Here is a 25,504-nt window from a genome sequence, read left to right as displayed (position 1 = left end):
CCTGTTTTGTTTTGTTTGTGTATGAAACACTGATAACTAATAATCTGCTTACAAAAGCAAGGCAGAACCTATACATAGAAAGATAATTCTATTACCCAGGCATCAGATTTGCAGGTACATGTATATATGCATTCATTTCAGGATCAGATCCTTTATTTCCATTAGAAGTCGCAAACAATTTCCACAGGCGTATCAAATTCTTAAAGGAAAAAGTAACAAGTTTTATAGGAAAGAGTGCTGGGTATGCACACCCCTTTAAATAAACTTGCAACAAAATTACGTAATTATATTCTTCCAGTCCCAGTTTGAACATTATTTAGAGTTCCAGTGTGGTCGCTGGTCATTCTGTAAATCTCTCATGTTTTGTATCATCTATATACATGTATTCCTATATGGGTGACCCCCCCCCTCCCGGACACATATTTATCAATCTATACTCAAAAAAAAAAAAAAAAAAAAAAAAACAGACGATGTGAATAAATTTCTATGACTCAGCATGTGTCTTTTGATACTGGCTAAATATATCTGCCAAATATTCCATTGACATCTAAAGTCGCAAAAAAGTTATCCCCAAAAGATGCTAAAACTGTCAGGAATGCAACACCTTTTTGTGACATTTTGAAAATCTAATATTTTTGAGGATCTTTGAAATAAATAATAATGGTTTATGTTGGAAATAAAGACTTTCCTGATAAAATTCAATATTTTGACCTTTAAAGAACGAGGGAGCTTTTAATTTGGATCCGGCAGGTACATGTATCTGGACCGATATTTAAGGAATCACTGTCTAGTTTGTAGGGTATGCCAGGGCATCAACGATAGTTGGATATGTGGGATAATTTGCATAACGGGCAAAAAATATATATTAAAAATATATATTACATAAGCAAATATTTTTAAAAATATTTATTACTTAACCAAATACTCATATTTTAAAGAAAAGAAAATACATGTATGAAAAACTGAATAAATGATAAAAATGAAGACGACGATCTGCTTAATTTTTGAAACAATGTTAATAATAATAAAAACATACCAGATGTTAGGAGTGCAGCAAAATAAGGTAAAATAGGACCACTTCAAAATTTAATATTTTGTGTAAGAAAACTTGTATTTGAAAATTCTTTTTGGCTTAGATTTGAAGAATTCATTAAATGGACAAAAAAGTAATTTTGGGGAATAATTTATTATTGTATCACATTTCCTTCATATTAAAACTTTTCACGTGCACCAAAACTGAGACATTGTAAAAGGACTATCAAAAAGCCATTTTTTTCACAACTACAAGAGAAAGAAACTCAAAGTTTATATCTAAAAACATGTATCTAATAATAATTCATCAGAACCTATATTCCCGAGAATTCTTTTTTGCGATAGAAGGTCCATATTGTGGATTGACATCGATATACTTGTCATATGTAGGAACCGGGAAAAATACTCCAACCAGAATAACTTCTTTTATTCATGCGAAAGATTTTAGGTAACTACTCGTATATAAACATGAAATATCAAGATTAAAATGGAAGAAAAAGTATTGTCTTTGACCACGGCATCTTTCAAATTGTCCATGCATTTCTTTCTCCGGGTATTCATAAGTAGCTTTATTTCTTTCCATACCTCAGAAAAATCATAAAAATTTCTACAACCTCTTTGGGGAGGAGAGGGGTTCCTCCCTGAGCCAATCTAATTTAAAACTAGATTTTTTCCCCCTCTCCAACTAGATCGATCTAGTTGCAGCGGACCAAGGATCTAATTTTAATTGAATATATTTTTCCTAACTTTATTTTGAAAATACCAGAAAGTATTCCTCCCGAAATAGAAATTTGATTTTCAGTTTAATAAATGTTAAATGGCGGCAAAGAAATTCAAAGGCTCAGCAGCACTTTGCCCTCTTGCGTGTTTGTAAAATATTAAAATACAATCACACAATGAAAATTCGGTTTAATTTTCTTGATTACTTCAAAAGTTATATAAATTTGGAATTTTGACTTTTAGTCTATTCTCAGGTTATGTTCTTGGGGTATGATAAAGATAATCTTAGTTTCAGGGTGAAATATAACTTCGGGCTCGATATTCTGATTAAACAAAGTGAAAGTAGCAGAAGATACCTTAGATAAAAAGATCAAAGTTCCCTAATCATAAACATATCAGAGGATCTAAAATGGGAAACAAAGTCGGAGTGTTTACTGATGAGCAAATAGAGGCATATCAGGTAAGCGCGTCATTTAATGAAGACTTTAAATCTAAATTTATTATGGGTTTTATAGTCAATGGAATTGGGGCACTGTTGATTTATTCAAAACGTCTCTAAGTCTCATCTACTGAAGTAAATGTACAACAACATATTCGAGAAGTAGCGATACTTAAAAACTCCCAAGAACTTTTAGAAAATTTGAAATCACAAAATTTTACCAAAATCATATAGCATCAAAATGTACAACTTTTCACTTCTTTATTCAACCATTTTCCACGATAAATTAGAGACCAGCTTTTTGATATCATAGAGAGCTGCTTCTTCAATAAAAATGGAACTCGTAAATATGCATATCTTGTCTTTGGTCATCTGCAAACTTATTTTGTTACAAAACATTCTGATTCTACACACAAGTGATGCTCGATTTTCTCATTGAAAACATCTATGTAGTCTTTGACCAAGTCTTCAAACAATCTTTTGGAATTCCAATGGGTTCTAATTGTGCCCCCTTATCAGCAGACATGAATTTGAATTCATATAAAGCAGAGTTTATCCAAAATCTTATTAATGAAAAGAAGAAGTCTTTTGCTATGGCCTTAAATTCGATATTAAAATATATCGACGATATTTTATCAATTATCCTATGTTGACGAGATATCTCCCTTTGAACTCGAAACAAAAGATACCACAGTGTCTGACACACCTTTTTCATATTTGTATATTTTACTACAAAAACATTGGTGGCAGTTAAACTAACAGCTAAACTTTATGATAAACGTGATGACTTCAACTTTTCTATCGTCAACTTCCCTTATTTATGTAACACTAGTGCTACATCATTATCACCTACACATAGATTTACATGTCCGATTCCGACTGATCATCCAAAACAAATTCAACAGTATATATAACAATTATAGAATGACATGTGTAAAAATGACATTTGGAGACAAATAGATAAAGGTTTTGACACTTGAGTAAACCCTTAAAATAATTGAGGGCCAGATTATCGTCCTTTTGATGCTATTTTGCCTAAAGATAATTTAGCAATATCAAACGATGACAGGTGTTAAACCCAATTGGCTTGGATTATCTGAAATCGCCGATGTTTTAATTCAATAAAGATTAAGAGTCGTAAATTCAATAAAGAAAATGATTTGAAAAGCTCCAGAATTTAGAGAGAGTTGTTCAAAAAACACAAAACAGTAACTTAATTTTAGAAACTAGAAAAATCTCTTATAACAGTAAAATTTTCATCGTGATAGTAGAAACATCTTCTAAAACGAGACAGGCTTTTAACAAATAAGTAAATTAAACAAAGATTTTAACAATCTCCTTTAAAGTCAGCATTTGGCTAATTCTGTGTTCGATACAATGGCCTTGTGTGAATATAATCTGTCGTTAAGTCGAATGTTGACTGCATGACGTCTTTCATACAAATTGTTGGGCCATTATTTACACACTGAATTGTCCACAGATTTTCCCGTTTATCCGATCATGAAAAGGGGCATACGACGACGGGGGATGCTTACTCTTCCGTGGCACCTGATCCTACCTTTGATTTCAGAGGCCCGTACTGGCTCTGCTCACAATTTGTATTGTTTAAATGGGCTTGGGCATGATCACTGTTTGTTATTTTCACATTTCGTTCCACCTTTTGGTCCAGACTGTTCCCCTCAAAGAGACAGGCATAGTTCTCTTTGATAACCGTCAATTTTTTGCTTTTGGAAAAACAGCTGTATGCTATCCTTGTCCACCTGGTCTGTGACCAGACTTATTATATATGTATATGTTGTTTATCTACAGGATCTTCTTAAGTTGTGCCTTTTCACATACTCCATGACTGATGAATAGATTTACAGAATTTTCTTCCTTTTTATAGCCGCTTATTTCTTGTATTTAACAGTGATAGTGTAGTTTTTTTTTCATCTAGGACTGTACCTTTTTCACGAAAAAAGAAATTTTAAGGTTTGTACATGTGTGTGTTATGATAAGAAACTTCTTTAATAATGAAATAATGATTTAAAACCGTACTTTTATAGCAAGTTCTCTTTGAAAACAAGAGAAATTCTTTTCTTTAGGATATTTAGTCGCTTCCGGGATCTTGCTCCAAACGCCGTCCCCAAAGTAATGTCTAATGTTGACACAAGCAGGATTCGACTACCATTTCAACAAATTCAAATGATGACAGAACTAAAGGTAAAAAACTAAAAAGGGATGAAAATCTTTACGATACAACACGTCTTTCAATTTCATTCTGATGATGAATGCTCCTATAGATAAAGGTATGACGTCTTTGTTACATCTGTATATGTTTACGAGTGTTAGTTCTCCTAAAAAGCTTGTCTGACGTGAGCTTTTTCACTAGTAATTATTATTCTGAAAATCAAGAAAAGTTAAATCTAACGTAATCAACATAAATCTGAGCCCAAGAATTAATTCATTTTGCTAAGAATCAAGAAAAGTTAAATCCAGTGTCCGCAACATAAAATAAGAATTGGACCTACTTGAATTTATTTATTTCCTCTTTAAGCATGGATATACTAAGTGCTTTTAAAATAAAAAAAACATAACGACAAACTAGAGGTACTTTGAGCACTGAGCTCACTAAATAATACCCCCCCCCTCTTTCTTCCCCCTTTCCCGCTCTTATATGAGTATAATGGCAGAGTCCATATTTTGCTGTTGGAAATCCCAAATAACTGTATGATCAGAACATAAAGAAGGAGTTGCACAATGACACTATGTAACAAAGATTCTGTGAAAGTCTGAGTAAATTTTATTCAGTGGTATAGGAGCAGTTCAGGATAAGAGATGGGTGCCCCCAATATTATAGAGAGAATGACAGTGTCCGTGTTTTGCTATGGGAAACCCCAAATATCTGTCGATGGAAACGAAAAATAGGAGATACACTATGTCATAAATATTTGGTGAAAGTTATCTTAAATTGTATTCAGTGGAGCAGGAGGAGTTGCGAATAATAGGTGGGTACCCCCAGTATCATAGAAAGATTGCAGTGTCCATGTTTTGGTATGGGAAACCCAAATATCTAATCAAAACATAAAATAGGAAGTCACAATTGCACTATGTAGTAAAAATTCTGTGAAAGTCTCATTGATTTTTATTTAGTGGTACAGAAGGAGTTGCGGATAAGGAAAATCCCCAAGACGGAAGTACGGACGGATACCCCATCACTATATACCCCCTCCACCCCCCCCCCCCCCCCACACACACACACACAAGTGGGGGTATAATAAAGATCTAAACATTGATAAAAAATTTCGATCAGTATCAAAGTTTTAAAAAATAAACTTGCTACAAATGAGCTAACATCTTTGCACTTAAACAAAAGAATGTTCAACTAGGTTTAACTTCTATATTTCTTTTTCTATGATTAATATTTATATGCAGGAAAACCCTTTCTGTCGGCGTATCTGCCAGGTGTTCTCGGAGGACGGGAGCGGAGATTTATCATTCGAAGATTTTCTGGATCTGTTCTCCGTGTTAAGCGAGGTAGCACCAAGGGAACTCAAAGCAGTGTATGCATTTAAAATCTATGGTAAGTACATACCGTTATCAAGCACGTCATGTCAGTGGACGACTTTCACATATATATACATAGTAAATTTTCTATAGAATTGAGGCGAAGATAAAGGTTTTATTTTCAAACAACAATGTTTTATAATTAAAGTTCGGTCTTTATGCATATTTTAATCATATGAGCATGCTTTGTATATTCATTTATCGCAAGACATTTAACAAAGCACTGCTTTTTACAGATTTCGACGGCGACAACTATCTCGGAAAAGAAGATTTACAATCCACGTTAAAGTGTTTGACCAGGAACGAACTATCCGAAGAGGAATTGGACTTTGTTGTCGAAAAGGTATCAATAATGCGTAACACCATGTGGCAGAATATTCTACATTTTTCTTCAGTACTACATGAAAGCTTGACTTTTTCCCACAGGTGTTAGAAGAAACAGATCTAGACGATGACGGGAAATTGTCCTACATTGAGTTCGAACACGTCATCTCAAGATCACCTGATTTTATGACGTAAGTGTAAATAGCATATAATTATGACCTTCATGTACATACTTAAAATTTTATTATTACTTAAAAGATCATTGGAATTGAACTACCTCTGAATTGTATTTCATGTGAAAGGAAACTTAATGTGGCCTTTGAAACATTGAAATAAAGAATTAAATTTATATTTTTACGTGTCATTTTGGAACTTCTTGTTTCAGGACATTTCATATTCGAATATGAGGAACATTGAAAAACGATACTCATTCTCGTTGTTCACGTCGAGCCAATTTGTTGCAACTGAATAGAAAGGAACAAGACTGCCAGGCATAGACTAATTATTTCTACTAAGTTCATAATCGAACACGTACAAAGAACGTGTGAACAAAGTCTTTTTTGGGAGGAATTTAATAGATTGTGTATTTGTTATCTTTGCAAGTAATTTTTTTTAATTGTATGATTTTGTTATAAAATCAACGTTTATGAAAAATGTAAAAAAAAAAAAAAAAAAAAACCCTTGCAATATATAAAAATTAATATTTTTTTTCCTGTGAAGTACATGTCAAATTGGTTAATTCTTTGTTTACCACATATTATACTTTAAAAGTTAGTGTCATTTGTTATTAATATTTAATTCATATACCGAAGTCTGTGAAAAATAACAAAAACTGCTTCTTTTCTGGTTTGTTTTTTGTAATCTTAATAATTTTGGTACCTATAATAAATGCCTCTCTGTTAATTCTATCACCATCATATACACATGAGAATAAAAACTACATACATATCTATTGTTTTAAATTTAAAATACTTCAATCTATTCATTAGTGACCACAATGTTTTAAAAAATATACGTAAATATTCAATATCTTCCTGGTTTTTTTTTTTTTATACGTTTATTTCCTATCTGCCAGTTCATTTCTGTACATTTGTGAGATATTATCATAGAAATGGTGTTTTTCATATCCTCATTACAATATACATGTACAGTATTAATACAAGCTACTTAGCTCATTCCATGTCTTGTCACCTTCGCTAAAAATAAATTGTTAGCAGTATTATGGCCCATGAAATTTAAAAGACTTAAAAAAATTGTAAGAAAATTGACCATTGTACAAAGTACCTTATTTATCCTCCACCAAACCTAAACACCGCTTTGAACAAATATCCAAATCCTTAGCTTCAATGACGAAACTTTAAGTCTAGAGGAGTTACGCATATCTTATATTTAAATAATGACGATTATTTTAAAGCATTTTATATAGTTTCAAAGTATTTTAATACAAATATATTATACATACATCGAGAAGGGCTCTGAAATTTTGCCAGTAAGTTTTTGTTGTGATTTCCAATGACCTCTTGTGCCACTAAACCAATCGCTGATTTTAATTTTTCTCATTAGTTTGTTTTGTGTGTAAAATAAAAAATATATAAGTTAATATCACATTGTCTTCAGTCTGTTGATAAGACTAACAAACGTATGAAAATGACTGAAAATGCGCAGCTGTATGACCTTCGACCCCGTAGCATATATACTAACGTTTATCGTGAATCAAGCACAGGTAGGGATCGACGGTGACATATTCTTCATTTTTAAGAACAGTGAGTACATATTGCACTGAGTTTCAATTTGTGATTCTAAAGAATCAGTTTTCATTTAAGGGACCTTTACTCGCCACCACAATTTTATTCTATTCAGGACATCTTGGAAAAAAAATCTTTAATATATTCTTTCTGAAGGTTAAAACTACTGGTTGACGACCACTTCTCAAATACTAGTTGTCCAAGTTCTAGGACAGACCACCGAACTATGCAGTAACAGAAGATGCAATTGCATTTTTCTAAAGAATATTGTTCTCCACGTCCGCCCGTCTGTCACACTATCTACTTTTTCAAACTCTTCCTTGAGGCGCAGACAATTCATGTTTTGGAATTTGATTGGTGGTGTGCAGTAGGTTTCAAAATTTTCATTTCCATCCAGCAGGCCAATTAGGCGTTGAGAAGTGGCGTTTTTCTTTAAAAACCTAGTTCCTTGAACTTCTCTTACATTTTACGCAATAGATAATCTTTTGGAATATTATTTGTGGTGTCACGTAGATGTGCAGTAAGTCTAGCAATAAGGTTTAAGTATATTCATTTTCTTCGGGGACGCCAAATTGGGGCTAAATATCCACTCTTTTCTTCAAAAACCACATTTCCCTGAACTCCCCTCGGAGCTAATTAAATCAATGATTGTTCATGTACCGGGGACATCTAAAAGGATTTCGGAATTTTCTTTTTCATCCATGAGGTCAATTTGGGGGCCGAAAAGAGATCTTTTCTTCAAAACTACATGTTCCCAGAACTCTTTTTGAATTTTACACAGTAGCCAAATTATCTTTTTGAGTAAAGTGGTTATTCCTGTTTAAAAAAAAAATTACATCCAGGTCAACTAGGGGCCGAAAAATAGTTTTCTACAAAAAAAAAATCTTCCCAGAATTTCTCTTTCGTATTACCCAGACACTAAAAAGAGTACATTTAGAGGCAGTCGTTTACATGCGGCAAGTTTCTTGCCATATTAGTTATAAAAGTGCTTAAGTGTCCACAATCTGAGAACGGCAAATAATCACAACTTTTTTTGTGTTAGTTTTACTGTTTTCTATTGGATATGACATGCACACAAGTCATGTATAGACTATAGAGTATAGACTGCCTAATTTCTTGTATTTACTTTCCTTTATGCTTGCGTTAAGCTTGCCAATGCTAAAAGTATAATTGGAAAAGTTCCATTTATAAGCATGTGCTTTAGAATATGTACAGTTCCCTTAAAATCTGTAAAAATTACAATGTAAATTGATTTTTTTGCCTACTGTGAATGAGCAGCTTATGCAGACTAACTTGTGTAATAAACGTGCTTATTATTAATAAAAAAAAAATTATTAAGAGTTTTAAGCATGCTTTGTCCTACTCAAAGCAGAAAGGAAAACAAAACGTGTTGGAAAATAAAGTAGATTACTTTCATGAATTGAAATTTTCTTCATGTATTTTTATTACTACAACCGGAAATAAATAGGAACGAGTAACAAGACACTTTTAAAAATATATACACTATAGTAATACAGTCAAAACTTGCAATGTAAAATGTGATTCTAGCATATCTTATTTTCAACTTTAATTGAATTACCTTTTGAAAAAGTATTTGTTGACAATTTGAATTTATTTATTGTAATGATATATATACATAAATAAAGTTGTTCACAGATGTAATTCCTTTTCCTGTGCAATTTATTTATTTTGTTCGAAATGTAGAATTGCTCTGAAGCTATTTAATTCTTCAAAATTACATGTATTGAACTTTTATTAGAATTCAAGGAAGTATTACATTTTATATGATATATCTTATGAAAAGTTGAAAGTGAAGATAACGAACAGTCATCAATTTCATAAACTCATTGAAGAATACAATTCGTAAACAGAACAAAAACAAAGATCGACCTCTGGAAACACCAGAGGTGGTGGGATCAGGTACCTAAGAGGAGTAAGCATCTCATGTCAATCGGTCACACCGGCCACGAGCCCTCTATATAGATAAGGTAAACCTTAGTCAAAATGGTATAAAACAATGGTCAACAATACAGTAAAGTTACAACGCAACAATTGTACATGTATTTGCAAACAAAATCATTATAACAAGCATAGAATTTGCAAAATGCTGAGTTTAACCGAGACAGTTGAAAACCCTGTAACATCAACTTATCTGTCATTAGCCTGCCTCTATTCAAAAAAAAAAAAATAAATGTACCGAGATTATGCTCTGTAATATAGAATCAATTTTGAGACATAAACACTATATGCTGGAGATTGTGGAATAGAACTACATAGACAGGAAAAAGTTGACAATGGAAAAATTGAAGTTACTCCGTTTGTCATATAGTTTAGATGTTAGTTGGCCATTAACGTCTATTCAGTAGAATATTGCAAGTATAGCAGATATTGCAGACTCTGTGGTGTCTTTATTTGTAGCAGTAGTGTAGTTCATGGGGATATATTGAGTAGACATATAAATGAAAATATTTATTGCTAATTGATAAAACTTTGTTCTCACTAAATTGGAGATGATAAAAGAATTAGAAAGACTAAATTAAAATATATTATGGTTCCAGCAGACAAGGCTTGGAACAATATCATCTATGGCTCATTATTATAACTGTATTTTAGAATAACCTGGTTTTAACTCTTCATCTGGAAATAATACTTATACACACTACAAACGAAGATACATTGCCGGGTCCAGCAAGTGTTCTACCGAGCCCCCGTCTTTACGCCTTACAAAACTATTAATTGCTGTTGGAGAAAATTCCATTCAAATGTCGACTCAATATATCCCAGTGAAATTGAAATTAAAGACGCAATAGGGTCTGCCTAATCTGTTTCATATTTGTATGTTTTATTGGATATAGACAATAAGAGCCACCTAAAAACTAAACTGTAGGACAGACCAGATGACTTCAGCTTTTCAGCTTTTCCATTGTCAACTTTCTTTATTTATGTAGTAATATTATAACCAGGTAGAATTTGGTTATAAGTTATAAAACAAATTCCTGGACTATATCCGTTGTTGAGTCAAAACTAAGTCTTAACCGAGTTGGATGTGGCCGGTAGAGCATCGGGCCTCCAAACTGAAGAAAGTATGATGGACATAGCTTTTTGTAATATTGAGAGTAAACAATAATTTAAGTCTGACACTAACTGAGTTAATTGATAAACAGATGTACATCTTTCTTGGAATGGACATGAAAGAAATTACTAAATAATTATATAAACAAAATCATTGATACGGGATTAACAGGTCCTAAGGCATTTACAGCTATAATGGGTATCAATTCTTTTGACAGAGTCACTGAGTGTCAATTGGAATGTCTTAATCCTGTTTCAAAGGAAATGAGATAAATAAGACACAATTAATTAGAAATAAGCACATAGTAAAAACAGATAAAGAATTTCACAGATAAATGTCCAAATTTAGCATAACATATTAAAAAGTTATTTTAATTTTAAAATGTTAATTTTGCTCGGTGACAATATTTTGCTATCACCTGCATATGATGTTTTAATAATAATTTATTCGATGCTCAAGCGCATGCTCTGAGTAATTTTTAAACCAAGGCAGGATACTGACAGAACAATTGATGTTACAAGGATTTCAATAACTTCATTCAAAGACAGCATTCCTGTGGTCGTTATAATGACATTGTTAGCAAAATAATATAACCTATCATTGAGATGTATTTTGACTGCCATATTTTATACCAATTTTGAGGCCTTTATTTTTATATTACATTTGACTGCGGAATATTCCGTCTACCTGATCAATACATCGGGCTCAAGACGGGTTCGACCGAAAGACAGGGGATGCTAAAATTACTCCTCCTAGGTACCTGTACCTACCTCTAGAATTTCCAATGGTCAGTTTTCACATATTTGTATTGTTTATAGGTTTTTTGAGATCGATCACTGTTCGTTATCTTCACCTTTTTCATGTCGATCTATGGAAAGGTTAAATTGAAAGCCACAACAAGAGATTTCTTCATATCATGATCAAATTATGCTTCCTAAGAATATAAAAGTAGGTCGGCTAATAAAAAAGGACACGTAGTACCCATCTCCAAAGACTACATAAATATTGTCAATGAGGAATTATTCCAGCATCTATTTGATATCAACTTCAGAGAACTTGTGTGTAGATATGGAATGCTTTTTTATTAATTTTGTAGATGACCAATCAGAAGATATAAAAATTTTTGAGTTCCATTTTCATTGAAGAAGCAGTTTCCTATGATGTCTGAAAAGTCACGTTCTGATGCAGATGTTTTTGGAAAAGTTTTAATTCTTTCTATATTTCTAATTTTTTAATGGTTTATTGGCGAAAAAATTACAATTTCAGTAGTCTTATTGCAAAGTATATGAAATTTCAAAACATTTTTGTTTAACTGAATTTGTATATCGTAGAGAAAAATAAATTAGTTTCATGTTTTTGAATAGGATCGTTTCCGAAAAATGAGCTTGAAATAGAAACGTAAAGAGAGTACAAGTTGATAATGTAAATTGGAACAATGAGTAAGTGCATATATACTTATAATCTATTTCCATTCAACAAAGATTTTCCTAATAAGATTATCAAACTGTACTCTCACCTATGACTAAAAGAAAAGATTTCAGTAGAAAAATGTAAGAAGGGATTGATTGTTTGTCTTCATGAAACAAAGACTCTTTGCAGATAAAGGGAAACTATTTAGAAATATATTCAAAACATGAAAACTATTGTTTTTGAAATGAGCTTACCATATGTTGTATAATAATAAATATTCTTGAAATAAGGATTGAAAATAAATATTCCAAACCTTTTCTTTCTCTCAAATCAAATTATAAATTGCTACTTCTAACCCCAAATTAAGCATTTCTGTATTCTTGGTCAGAAATGGCTCGTTTTTAAAAATGCGCAAAATAAAATTTCAAATTAAAAGAATTTAATCACATAAATATCTATTTTTTTGACTTCTCTTTCATACCATGTATGACATAACTTGAAAAAAATCAACAATAAATGCTACATAAAATTAGATACAGATTTAGGCAGTGTAAGACGTATATAGGAAAAGAAATCGAACACTGCTTAATGATTTGACCATTTCCGGTTGGACTATAAAACGTCGACTTGAGCTCTGCCAACTTTGAACACGAATTATGTCAAGCTGCAAAAAATTGTAATCTTTTTTTCAAAAAGTTGTTTCAAGTTATATACAAGTCTACATTCAATCCGGATTTTCCTATTTCACAGTAGGGCCTGGATAAATTGTATCACCAGGGTAGAAAAGGTGCAAAATATAATGAATGGGACAGGTACTTTTTTTGGACATTAACTAGGGTTAGACAAGTAGTTTTTTTTACAAATAAAAAAAATGCAAATACCTAAATATGGAACCTAATATTTATTTGTGAATATTTTATAATTAAGTGATAGAACTCTTTCTAGTCAGATATGAATCCTAGTAGTAAATACCAGTATAACCCTGAAACCAACCCTCAAATCACAAGTTTCTCTTTTATTTTAATTTTTAAAAATCTATTTTGAGCTATTTTTATATATATCTTGTAGAATTTACGATGAGACTCGCGATCATCTTGCTGGCTGCCATCTTCACATACACCGAAGCCAGGTTACAGCTTTCCAGACAGGCATACTTAAGATTTCCTTACCAATACGTTAACGGAGATCCAACCAATCCAAGATACGGGCTTTTTCAAAATGCTGCCCATAAGGCTGCTTACCACACTGTAGATAAAATTCTATATGTTGCTTGTAAGTTTCTTTGATTGATATCGATTTATCATTTATATATCGATGAGGATTTGATGAAAATTGTTTAATAATTAAAATATTCGTGTATGCTTTGCAACCACAAGGGCTATTAAAGACTGTTTAATTTGTAACCGAAAGTCACATTCCGGTGTCTTTGTGTCAAATTGAATTCATTCCATCTTTCTATATGGAATGTTTGACTTTCGGTAATAAAACGGATTTGCAATTACGTTTTGAGAAAAGTGATAATCGAGGCACAAGCAATTTACGTCTTATTACCTTCTTATTCCCCAATTAAATCACGTGAAAGGGTTATTTTTATGACATAAATTGAATAACAAATCATGGTGGTATCTGTAAACATTTTTATCACATGTTTACTCCTTTATACATTGGATATAGCTCATAAGATATAGTATTATGTTTTCATATCCATGGCTGTGACATCACAATGGTTTTTGCGTGAATTTGATCGTGTGATATATTGTGGATTTGTATTTTTTTATATAAATCAGTTTAAAATATGAAATAGCTATATCTGAAACATGTGATAAAAAGAATCTGCCATTATTTGTGGTTACTGGTTAGATATGATTATTTTTATCCCACTCGTTGTGTGTTTTTATTCTCTCGCCAAGGCTCGGAGATAAAAACACTCAACTCATTGGATAAAAAATATCATGTCCAACCACAAAACATGGGATATCCTATATTTATGACCTTTTTGAACAGCTGCAAGATCCTCAGAAAAATACCTCCACATCATTGATATGAACAATCCTGCCAGTCCATCCATCTTGATGACGCACGTGTTCGATAACAGCGTGGATGGTATGATCACAGCAGTAGACGCATGCTCAGACACCATTGCCGTTTCCTTAGCTGCTGCGGATCCCGTGTCTGAGGGTCACGTGGAGCTCTTTACTCCCTATAATAGAGCTGACCGAGTTTTTACTAGAATTGGAAGAATAACAGGTGAGTGAGAGTGTTAGTAAAGTTGAAATGCAAATGAAGTGTAGAGAAAGTGATAGTGTAGGAAAAGTTGAAAGCAAAAGGAGAGTGTAGGAAAAGTTGAAATCAAAATGAAGTGTAAAGTAAGTGAGTGTTGGTAAAGTTGAAATCCCAATAAGTGTAAAAACAGTGAGAGTATGAGAAAGTCGAAATCTTTCTAGAGTGCAGAGGAATAAAACACTTATGTGTTTCTTTAGTTTTTATAGTAGTTAAGTGGGTTGTTTAAGTTGTTTATGACCTTAAACAACTTAGTATTCTTTTTATCGTAAATTCCACAGTTTGAATTTTCTCTATAATTTTAAGATGTGCAATATTTGATAATTAAACTTCATACCAAAAGGTTCTAATTATTTAATGAGTCAAAGGTTAATAGTAGCAATATCTAAAGTAACATGCTTCGTAATTTGGCATTTTTGTGACGTGATTTAATGCAAAAAAATGGATCATGCTGTTTAAAAATCCTTCTCAAGTTCATCACTAATTTCGATAAGCATTTCAAGATTCCTGCATTATACAAGCATGTTGATGAAGAAAAAAATATCTCGAATATTTATCATTGAAAGACCTCGAACATTGACACTTAACATCGTTTAGACGAGGAAACGACCATGTTTTAAATCGTCTTTTGAATCGTTTTCATACGAGAATGGATTTTTATGCCCCCGGATCGAAAGATCCCGGGGGCATATTGTTTTTGTCCTGTCTGTCTGTTTGTCTGTTTATCTGTTTGTCTGTTTGTCTGTCTGTTGTCAACTTTAACCTTGCCCATAATTTTTGATTGGCTGGAGCTATGACTTTCATATTTTACATGTGTATTCCTTGTGACAAGACCTTTCTTTGGGTACCATCATATTTGACCTTTTGACCTTGACCTTGGAGTTTGACCCACTTTTGCAAAAATTTTATGAGACTTTAACCTTGGCCATAACTTCTGAACAGTTGCTGCTTGGGGTTTCAAACTTCACATGTGTATTCTTTGTTACAAGGTCTTCCTTTGGATACCAACCACTTTGACCTTTTGACCTTGGAGTTTGACCTACTTTTGAAAAACTTTAACCTTGGCCATAACTTTTGAATGTTTGATGCTAGGGCTTTCATACTTCACATGTGTAATCCTTGTGACATCACCTTCCTTTGAATACCAACCACTTTGACCCTTTGACCTTGACATAGGAGTTTGACCTACTTTTGAAAACTTTAACCTTGGCCATAATTTTTGAATGGCTGGTGCTTGGGCTTTCATTCTTCACACATGTAATCCTTGTGACAAGACCTCTCTTTGGATACCAACCACTTTGACCCTTTGACCTTGACATAGGAGTTTGACCTACTTTCGAAAACTTTAACCTTGGCCATAACTTTTGAATGGTTGGTGCTAGGGCTTTCAAATTTAACATTTTTTATCTTTTGTCCTGGATTTTGACTTGCATTTGAGAAACTTTAACCTTCGCCATAAGCTGCCATACGGGGGAATCAGTGTTTCACAAACACATCTTGTTCCTAATGTTTTGCACCCATCTGTGGATAGTACTGAAAAGGTCACCTTGAAAACTAATTTTAACTCGATTGTCTTTTTATTCATGAGATCTGAAGATAAATTTTGTAATTTTAAAAATAACCGTAACTTTAGCTAAGAAAGAAAACTACTTTAGCAGTGATCAGAAATAAATTTTTTGTTTGACATTTCTGACCAGTTGGAGTAAATCCCAGAGATATTGTGCACACTAGCGATTGTACAAGACTGGTTGTAGCCAATGCGGGTTCTGTTTCCATTAACCCCATATCAAGCACTCTGTCGGATCCCGAGGGTTCGGTGACCATCATCATCAGAAATGATCAGGGATTCCCCGTGGAGGTTAACATGGATTTTACTCAGCTTAATGGCAGGTACATGTATAAATTATTTATTTTATCTAAAACATGTATAAACTAAAATAAACAATAAGTTTTCTTTTCTCTTGAAAACATCCATTGTCTCTGTTAAAAAAAGTAGTTGAGGAGATTTAATTTTTCAACAACAAAAAATTAATTCTTTTGTTCAAAGCAAAGAACATACGACAGCTTCTGTGGGTTACCTATTTTTAGCTGTGTATACTGGCAATTTTCTTAATAGTTCAATCTTACTTCATTCTGAATACTCTGAAACAAAAAGAGAAGCATTGCACACATTCTCTTTTAAAGCTACTTTTCCTGTTCTGAAACATTTACAGATTTTCATAGAACAGAATATTCCAACATCTAAATAACTGTATGAGGATTTAGAATTTGTACTTATTTAATATTTAAGTAAAACCAGTAATGGCAATAATATCCTCATAATAAATGGCAGACTCCATTCCCTCCACCACTCATGTTTCTTCAATTTCAATTTGTTTGGATTGTCAGTAGCCAGTGCTTATACACTTTTTTTTCTTAAAGTGATGTATGCTGATGTTCTGGGCTTAGAACATGTAATTTTAGCATTTGTAAAAGTTGGGTAAATTTCATTGAGTTTCATTGGTGCATGCTACGTCAAGAACTGAGGTTCACGTCATTGCATTCTTTCCTGAAAGTCGAGATTAATAATTAATTTTTTATCCTATAAACATTTCACCAAAAATATTTGTCCTATTAACTAATTTGTTATTTTAAATAAATACATGAAATGAATATCATTCCGAGATAACGAAATAATATTAAACATCTTTTAAACTTCTCATATGGCATCAAATTAAGTTTAAAACAAGTAAACAAGAGCAGCTGCTTAGATTCTGTGAAGTTTCACGCTATTCCTTTTTTTTTTTTTTTTTAGATTTTGATAAGTGGATACAATAGAAAGGTAGTTTGGGGATTAAATTGACCTTTACACATGAGACACAAAACATGCAATGTCTAATGCCCTGTTATGTGGACATTTTACACACATGAATACCGGTATATTTATAAATAAGTTAATTGACATGTGACGAAGACTAAAGAAAAATTATTGATTGTAGAGAAGTTTTCTGTAACGTGTTTGACGCATTGAGTAGCATTGAGCTTACGACTTCATGACTTTTCCATAGTAAGAACATTTCCTTTTTTTGTTTAAGACTAAATAATGGTTGAATGCGCTTTCGCTAGGGAATTTGAGAAATCTAAAATATCTGTAGGAGGGTCATGCAAAAGAATTTAAACATGTATATTTTTATTCCAGAATTTTAATACAATGAGGAAAGAAACATTCAAATTAAAATTAATTGTAAATATTAACATTATACCAAATGTAACAGTCTTAACCATAATTCAGTATAAATTCCTCAAAAAGACACTTAAGCGGACATTTTGGCCATGGATTATGCAAAGACTATATATTCTCTATCTGCGTCATGGAACTTAAAAGATGTTTAATATCGTGTTTGTTAATAAAAAAAATCATCGATCATTCTTAATTGCCAAAAAGGGAATAGAAGGAATTTTCTGGGTTTTAATGTTTCCCTTTCTTTACAATGTGATAGACCTTTCATCTCTCTCTCTCTCTCTCTCTTTGATCCAAGACTCATGACTAATTTTGTGGTAATTATTTTCCTACTTTTCCATTCGTTTGATAGTTGTTTGCGTTGTGGCTTTTCCACTCAAAACTTGTAAATCGTTCACTTACTCAATTTCACTGGAATAGCTAGCTTCTTGTATACTTGATTCGACCATAGTCCGAATGTTCACTGAGCTTCAAAGCTGATGCATGGTATGATCAGGACCTCTTCCGAAAATGGATTCTATAGTTTGTTCATTCTCAATAATAATTTTCTCTCAGAATGATTAAGATTACAAATTATTATATCGAATATATACCCCCCCCCCCCCCCCAGTATAAACTCAGGTTCTAAAAATCAAAGTTTAAGTAATTGAAAATGCTCACAAGAATGACACTGAATTCACAAAATAAATCTAATTTGAATAAACCAATGATATTTCTTCAAAGTTCATCACTATAGTTAATCATACTGTAAAGGGAAAATTAGAAAATTTCAATTACATTATCAGGAAACGTAAATAAACAATTATGCATTTTCTAATCGAAAAAGATTAATAAGTATATTTTAATATCTAAAAAAAATTAGGTATATATGCATTTGGGAAAAAATCATGTTTTTCTACCCAAGTTGTAGTTAAATTCTTCTATTAACTTCAATTGTTATAGGTACTAACAGCTCAAAAAAGTTTCAACCTTATATGCTTTTGTAAATTATGTTGCAATATCTATACAAACGAAAAAAAAAGATATGATAAATTTTACAACTTTATGAATGTTCTTTTTATATTCATGACTGATAATTTACGTTATTGTACTTAGTTGCTCCCCCTTATAACCTCCTTAATGCAGTAAGGCACCTTATGAAATAAGTTTTCACGGAACGTTTTTGGAATTGAGCACCGTGTTGCTAGAGTGTCTTTCACATATTTTTTAATTTATAAGTTGTAGGTATTTTATGAATAAGACCGACTCTTCTTTATTTTACTCATTTTTATTTGGGTTTTAATCAGGACTAAAGTGTAGAAACTACATTTCGTTTGAAAAACTCTCTTGTGCTTTTTGAGTTAATACATGCCGCTAAATAGTCGTTTTCTTGGAAATACATGTACTCAACAATCACATATGGTACTTACATCTTTCAGTATCTCCTGAAAAGCACAAAAAGAGTTTCTTCACCACAATGTATTTTGTACACGTAAGCATATTTAGGACCTAACAAAAATATTTTTGAATTCGATATAACGAATTGTCCAATTTGTTATAACGAATTTAATTCGTAATAACAAGTTATTGAATTTGGTATAACGAATTCAATAAATTTGTTATAACAGATTAAATTCGTTATAAGGAATTCAAGGAAATTATTACAACGAATAAAATTCATTATAACAAATTCGAAAATACGTTTTGTGTACGCAGAACGGCCTAAATGTTGCTTAAGGTTTGCTATGAATAAAAATTTTACAGTATTTTGGAATTGTGTACCATTTCCGCTGTAGGTTCTTCCATATGTCTTTTTATAAACTGTAAGCATGTCTTTTGCAAAGACTTTCATTCCACAGTAAATGTTTAAGGATGAGTTTCAATCGGTATATTGTTTCCCAGCCACCTTAGTGTACAAATACGGAAGCCCATTTAGGACCTATCGGTATCAAAAATATTTTTGAGATATAGGGATCTTAAATCCTTAGATCTTAGACAAATACTAGAAAAAAAAAATCAATCAAGAATAAAATTTATAATAAAGTATACAAATTTATCAGACCTTTTGTTTGTATCTTTGTTAAGTAGCAATCTGTATTTGCAAAAATATGGATTTAATTAGTTCACAAAAGCATGTTTGGTTGAAAAGTTATCTGAAATGTTCTGTAAAATGAAAAAAAAAATATCATAGATATCATAGATCACTTCCGATTTCATTTCATGCTAATAAGCATTGGTATTTAAGGCAAGATTAAATAAGATTGATTTCGTTTTCAATAAAAATGTAAATAGCTGAAAAAGAAACCAGTTTTTTCATTTTGTCGTAAAATATATGCTTCATATGAAGCAGAATTTGTCCAAAATCTTGTACGTGAAGAGAAGAATACACCTGCTGTGGCCTTCAACTCGATATTTAGATATATCGACGACGTATTGTCAATTAACAATGGTTATTTCCATTCTTATGTCGATACGATATATCCCGATGAGCTTGAGATAAAAGATACCACAGAGTCTGACACATCTGTTTCATATTTGGATATATTACTTGAAAAAGACTTTAATGGTAATCTAACAACCAAGCTTTATGATGAAAGTGATGACTTTAACTTTTCAATCGTCAGCTTCCCTTACTTATGCAGCAATATACCTTCATCACCTGCATACGGGGTTTATATCTCTCAGTTGATTCGATACGCAAGAGCATGCTCTACGTATGTACAATTTCTAAAAAAAGGTAAATTATTGACAAACAAGTTGATGAAACAAGAATATCAGCTGTCTCGTTTAAAGTCATCATTTCGTAAGTTTTATGGTCGATACAATGGCCTTGTCAGCAAATACAATTGATCATTGAGTCAAATGCTGACTGACGTTTTTCATACTAATTGTTAGGCCATTATTTACACACTGAATTGTCGACGGATTTTCCCGTTATTTCCCGATCATGACAAGGAGCACAGGGTGGGTGTGACCGGTCGGCAGGGGATGCTCACTCCTCCATTGCACCTGATCCCACCTCTGATGTTTTGGAGGTCCATGTTTGCTCTGCTCCTATTTCGTAATGTTTAATGGACTTTTGAGCTTGAATACTGTTCGTTATATCCATATATTACATATGACAAACAAGTACCTGAAGTCAACATTTAGACAATGAAAAATAGGACAATAACAATATTTACTAAAGACTTTAAACAATCATTTTATATAAGCCCAACTTCAAGATTGACCTTGGATTTTGAGATTCAGCCAAAAAAATAATTTTTACAAATGCACACTAACACTTCAGATGAAATATGAAGATAACAATCAGTATTCATTCTCGAAAGTCCAATGAAACAATACAAATTTGGAGCAGACCAAACACGGACCTCAAAACTGAGGGGTGGGATCAGGTTCATCCCCTGCCGACCGGTCACATCCCCGTGTGCTCCTTATCATGATCGAAAAAAAAGAAAAAAATCAGTAGACAGTTTAGTGTATAAATAATGGCCTAACGATTAGTATGAAAAACGTCAGTCAGCACTTGACTCAATGAAAGTAAGTTTACAGTGTCAAACTTAACGTATTCTGAAAACAAACGGACTGATGGACGTGCCCGAGATGTATTTAATTCAAATTAGATTAAAAAAAAAGGTTGGAAAGGGTTATTAAATTAACTTTTTATAAAAATTATATATTAAACCAAGGTACATGAAATACCATATGTTTGTTTATTTCTTTACAGAGTTACAGATTACATAAATAATGGTGTTCGATATGTTTTCCGCGGAGATCACAGTGCAGGAATTATCAACACTTTCTCACAGGATCTCGAGCCTGAATCAGTTACCATAAGCAATGACGACAGATTTGCTTTCGTCTCATGTCAGGTATTATTATTAGTAGTATAAGAATATATTACGGAAATTCAGTAGGGCTTTATTTTTCAAAGACTGTTAAACTTCTTTTTAGAGAAATAACGCCATATTGAAGATTGACATGTTCAATCAGAGGATTATAGAACTTTATTCTCTGGGGGCCAAGAACTGGACCAGCTATACAATGGATGCTAGCGATATGAATGACGGTATGTTATTAAATATGTTTTCTTGCTTGGAGTAGTTTGGTCTCTATTGGAAATTTTCAAATCAATGTCATAACCAATTAATATGCCACTAGTTTTTCAAAACAACAAGAAATCCAAGATTTATTAAATCACCTGTTACTTTAAGGTTTGTATACATTCATGTGCATACCAAAGGTATATCAGTATGTTTTTTTTAAATGCAGCCGCTAACATGCGCCATCACACCGTCTACTCCTTTTACCAACCTGGAAAACTTGCATTTGGTGTGATAGACGGCAAAGGTTACGTGGTTTCCGCCGACACAGGCAGAACTACGTCTTATACTGTTAGAGACCACGGATATGCCTTCAACGATTTCGTAAGAGCTCGGGTCGCCTATACTGGTAAGATTTTGTCCCTACCCTATCTTAAAAGAAAAGGAAACGGTCTAATGTGATTTTTCCATGTTTTGTTCTAACAACATGTGTATAATACGTGAGTTTAAAAATCGACTAGTTCATTAATTTTATTTTGCACATCACCTAATACCGTTAAGACGAAGTGCATTGTTTTCTAATGGTAATTTATAAATTACAATTAGAAAACAATGCACTTCGTCTTAACGGTATTATATCATGAGTAGAAATGTTACCGGTATTCAATCAGATAACCGATGTTTAATCAGTTAACACTGCAGGCAGTTTTACCGGTATTCAGTCAGAAAGAAGTCTTACCCAGTATTGAGTCAGAAGAGGAAAACAATACACACCGTTTTACCGGTTTTTAATAAGATGTAAAGATTAAATATGATATTTTATATAATCACCATCATTATAGATGGAGATTTGGACACCGCTACAATGAACCCTACTCTAGTACAACAAATACAGGACAATCAACAACTAGGTACGTGAGTATGACATCAAGATATCTAAATTCTATACTGCTGGGTTCATATTCTGCAATTTCAATACTGTAATGCAGTTTAATTTTGCATTTATATTTCACTGTAGGAAGGGCATTCATGAGCAATCAAGATGGATACAACATCTTTAACAAAATCGGCGACGTTTTCCTGTTTGGTGGGCGTGGAATTTCTTTGTGGGACTCTACGACCATGGCCCACGTGTTTGACAGTGGGGACGATTTGGAGAGGAGGGCCTCTCAGTTGTATCCTAGTACTTTTAATGGAGATTGTTCAAATGCTAATCAGTCTCCAACCCAGCAGGTTGACGAGAGATCAGATGATATGGTATGATATATTCACAAAAAAATATAAAATTTACAGTTGAGGTCCAGCTCAGGGCCTTGGATAATATGATCCCAAGACATAGTTCATCTTGAACTTACTTTAAGACCAATGTTTCTGTTAGAAGCAGTGCAACAGCTCAACTCAAATTAAATGAAATGTACAACTAAATCTCAGCTCAGCTCATACTAAACAGTAAACAATAAAACCGCATTTTTTTTCTTTGAAAAATCTTTTTTGTAACATTTTTCGTTTAGCAACAGCGATACGCATAACAATATAACACTCCAAACCCTATCGCTTATATATTAATTTCGTATATTTAATTTCTTCAGTTGTGCTGGCTGTTTTAATTATAACGTTCATGGAACATTTCATAAAGGAATTCGAATTAATTCAGATCAACAGTTAAAGATTAATATCTTTATTTGATGAAGGGCCCCGAGCCCAGTGCTTTGGCCGTAGGAACAGTAGGAACCACGCCGGTTCTCGTCACGGGCTCTAGGAATGGAGTCCTGTATGTCTTTAATATGAGAGGCGTCAGCGCCAACTTTGAGAGTGCCCACCGTGAAGGAAGCACGAACGACATTTGGAACAATCTTTACAACACGAACACCGCGGGAGATCAACAGATATCTCACATCGGGTAGGTGTTTATTAATTGTGGAAAACTGAGTTAGGAAATAAGAGTCCTAAGAAGGGGTGTTAGTACTAAGTAGTGCAAACAGAGGATATTTGGCCAAATTTTTACCATTTTCCTCCTTTGACTTGGTTCATTTGCAAATCATGAAGAATCTTGAAGTATCAAAAATGTTTTGGTTGCGTCTGTTTTTAATATGAGGAGGAACGAAAAAATTATTAAATTTTAAAGATTTAATTTTAATTACTTTTGACAATGTCATTAGAAAATTGAAATAATGTTTTACTTTAGACTTTAAGTTAATGATCTTTCTGGCTTTTCAGATTCGTTGATGCTGTACACAGTGCTACAGGAGTCCCATATATTTACGTCATCGGAAGAGCCACTGGGTCACTTTCTATTTATAATATTGCAGATGTACCAGACACAAATTAAAATAAGCCACGTTATAAAGTTCTTATTAATTATCAAATCTCATGTGGTTCTTTGATTGAAAGGAAGTAAAGAAGAACCCTTAGATATATTGAGAATGTTTACATGGTCCCTCCACACGGTCCCTCTGTCTGTTTCTAGGAGATGTTTTGAATTCATCCTCAATGTAACGTTTGAAAACAGTTTCACCTGACCAGGAAAAAATTTGAAATATGACTAAATCTACAACTTTATATATCTGGAGGACATACAATTTAAGAATATTTTAAATACATCAAGTACAAAGAACATGTACATGTCTAAAGAAGTACCGTTTTCATGCATTCCGCCTGTGGTACCTGTGTCTAATCTAGCTGTGATAAATTGGACGTTAATCCTAGGTACTTTTCAGGAATTCCAAGACCGAGGATCATCTGGGGAAAAGTGATGACCGACTTGCTTGAAACTAATATTTTACAGTACAAATCTCCTATTAGAATATATTTCCCTTGAATCACAAAAACTTTTTTGATTTACTTTTGATAAAAGTTGAAAATATTATACACGTATCATCATTATTCAATATATTAAATCTTTAAAATTTAAATGCTATTGATTAAATGTGTTGGACACACAATATGCGGTGATGTTTGCTACAAGAATGTTATACAAGAAAACACGTTTACGACAAACACTCAAATAACGCATACCTGCTTATAACGAGTTATTTTCTCACCACTGCCATACAATAACCGCCATACAATGGCTGCCAAACAATAGCGGATTGTTAGCAAGTTAAAAGGAACGATTACCGATAAGAGGAACTTATTTTAGCAGTTTCTGTCCTTTTTGCTACATCAGTTTTTCCTTAAAATGAAGAAAATAGGATGTTCAGCTTGATGCTTACTGACCACATATACTTTGGTAAAGGTCATGCAAACTTACGCCAATGACCAATATTAAGTTCAACTAACAAGGTGGAAAAGGTCTTTCCCCGCATTAAACTGATAGGCATGGTTATTCAATCGACCCTCATTATTTTCCTTTCATACAGCCCACGAATGAAAAAGTTCATATAATATTGTTATACAAGTCTTATGAAATTGAACTAATTTGACACAATTACGGACTTTTACTGTATCTTTGACCTATGACCCTCACGCTTAAATACTCACCACTGATAGATAGACCAGCACATAATAAATAAGGGTTAGAGAGTAAAGGTGAGACAGACTATTTTCTTTTTTGTATATAAAGTTTATTTATTCAACTCAAAGAACAGTAAGTATTAATTTAGATATTTTTCTTTTTTACAAATCATCTGAAGAATATGTTTAAAAATAAGAAATAAAAAAATTCATGTGCTTAAACACGTTTTTTGTATCTGG

The 25,504-nt window shown here is 32.7% G+C and overlaps 1 protein-coding gene across 1 annotated transcript; it reads left to right on the top strand.

Moving 5' to 3' along the window:
• The first annotated feature begins 2,140 nt into the window (after positions 1–2,140).
• Positions 2,141–24,177, top strand: LOC133178125 (mesenchyme-specific cell surface glycoprotein-like). The gene is made up of 16 exons (XM_061312882.1): positions 2,141–2,212; positions 4,128–4,162; positions 4,276–4,393; positions 5,606–5,753; positions 5,974–6,080; positions 6,164–6,252; positions 13,335–13,561; positions 14,294–14,536; positions 16,267–16,459; positions 21,496–21,640; positions 21,723–21,837; positions 22,041–22,220; positions 22,654–22,722; positions 22,830–23,068; positions 23,503–23,711; positions 24,029–24,177. The coding sequence occupies exons 1-16, from the start codon at positions 2,162–2,164 to the stop codon at positions 24,138–24,140; spliced, it is 2,280 nt and encodes a 759-aa protein (XP_061168866.1). The 5' UTR covers positions 2,141–2,161; the 3' UTR covers positions 24,141–24,177.
• Positions 24,178–25,504: the final 1,327 nt, after the last annotated feature.

The sequence above is a fragment of the Saccostrea echinata genome, unplaced genomic scaffold (assembly GCF_033153115.1).
Source record: "Saccostrea echinata isolate AGI-Se365-2 ecotype Australia unplaced genomic scaffold, CSIRO_AGI_Sech_v1 ptg000002l, whole genome shotgun sequence".
Taxonomy (NCBI): domain Eukaryota; kingdom Metazoa; phylum Mollusca; class Bivalvia; order Ostreida; family Ostreidae; genus Saccostrea; species Saccostrea echinata.
Note: the sequence above shows the minus strand (reverse complement) of the source record. Positions and strands in the feature narration are given on the sequence as shown.

Coding starts and splice junctions, on each gene's coding strand:
- LOC133178125 (XM_061312882.1), top strand. CDS start 2,162: ATGGGAAACAAAGTCGGAGTGTTTACTGATGAGCAAATAGAGGCATAT. Junction 4,163..4,275: donor ACGAAAAAAGAAATTTTAAG/GTTTGTACATGT, acceptor TCTTTTCTTTAG/GATATTTAGTCGCTTCCGGG. Junction 5,754..5,973: donor GTATGCATTTAAAATCTATG/GTAAGTACATAC, acceptor TGCTTTTTACAG/ATTTCGACGGCGACAACTAT.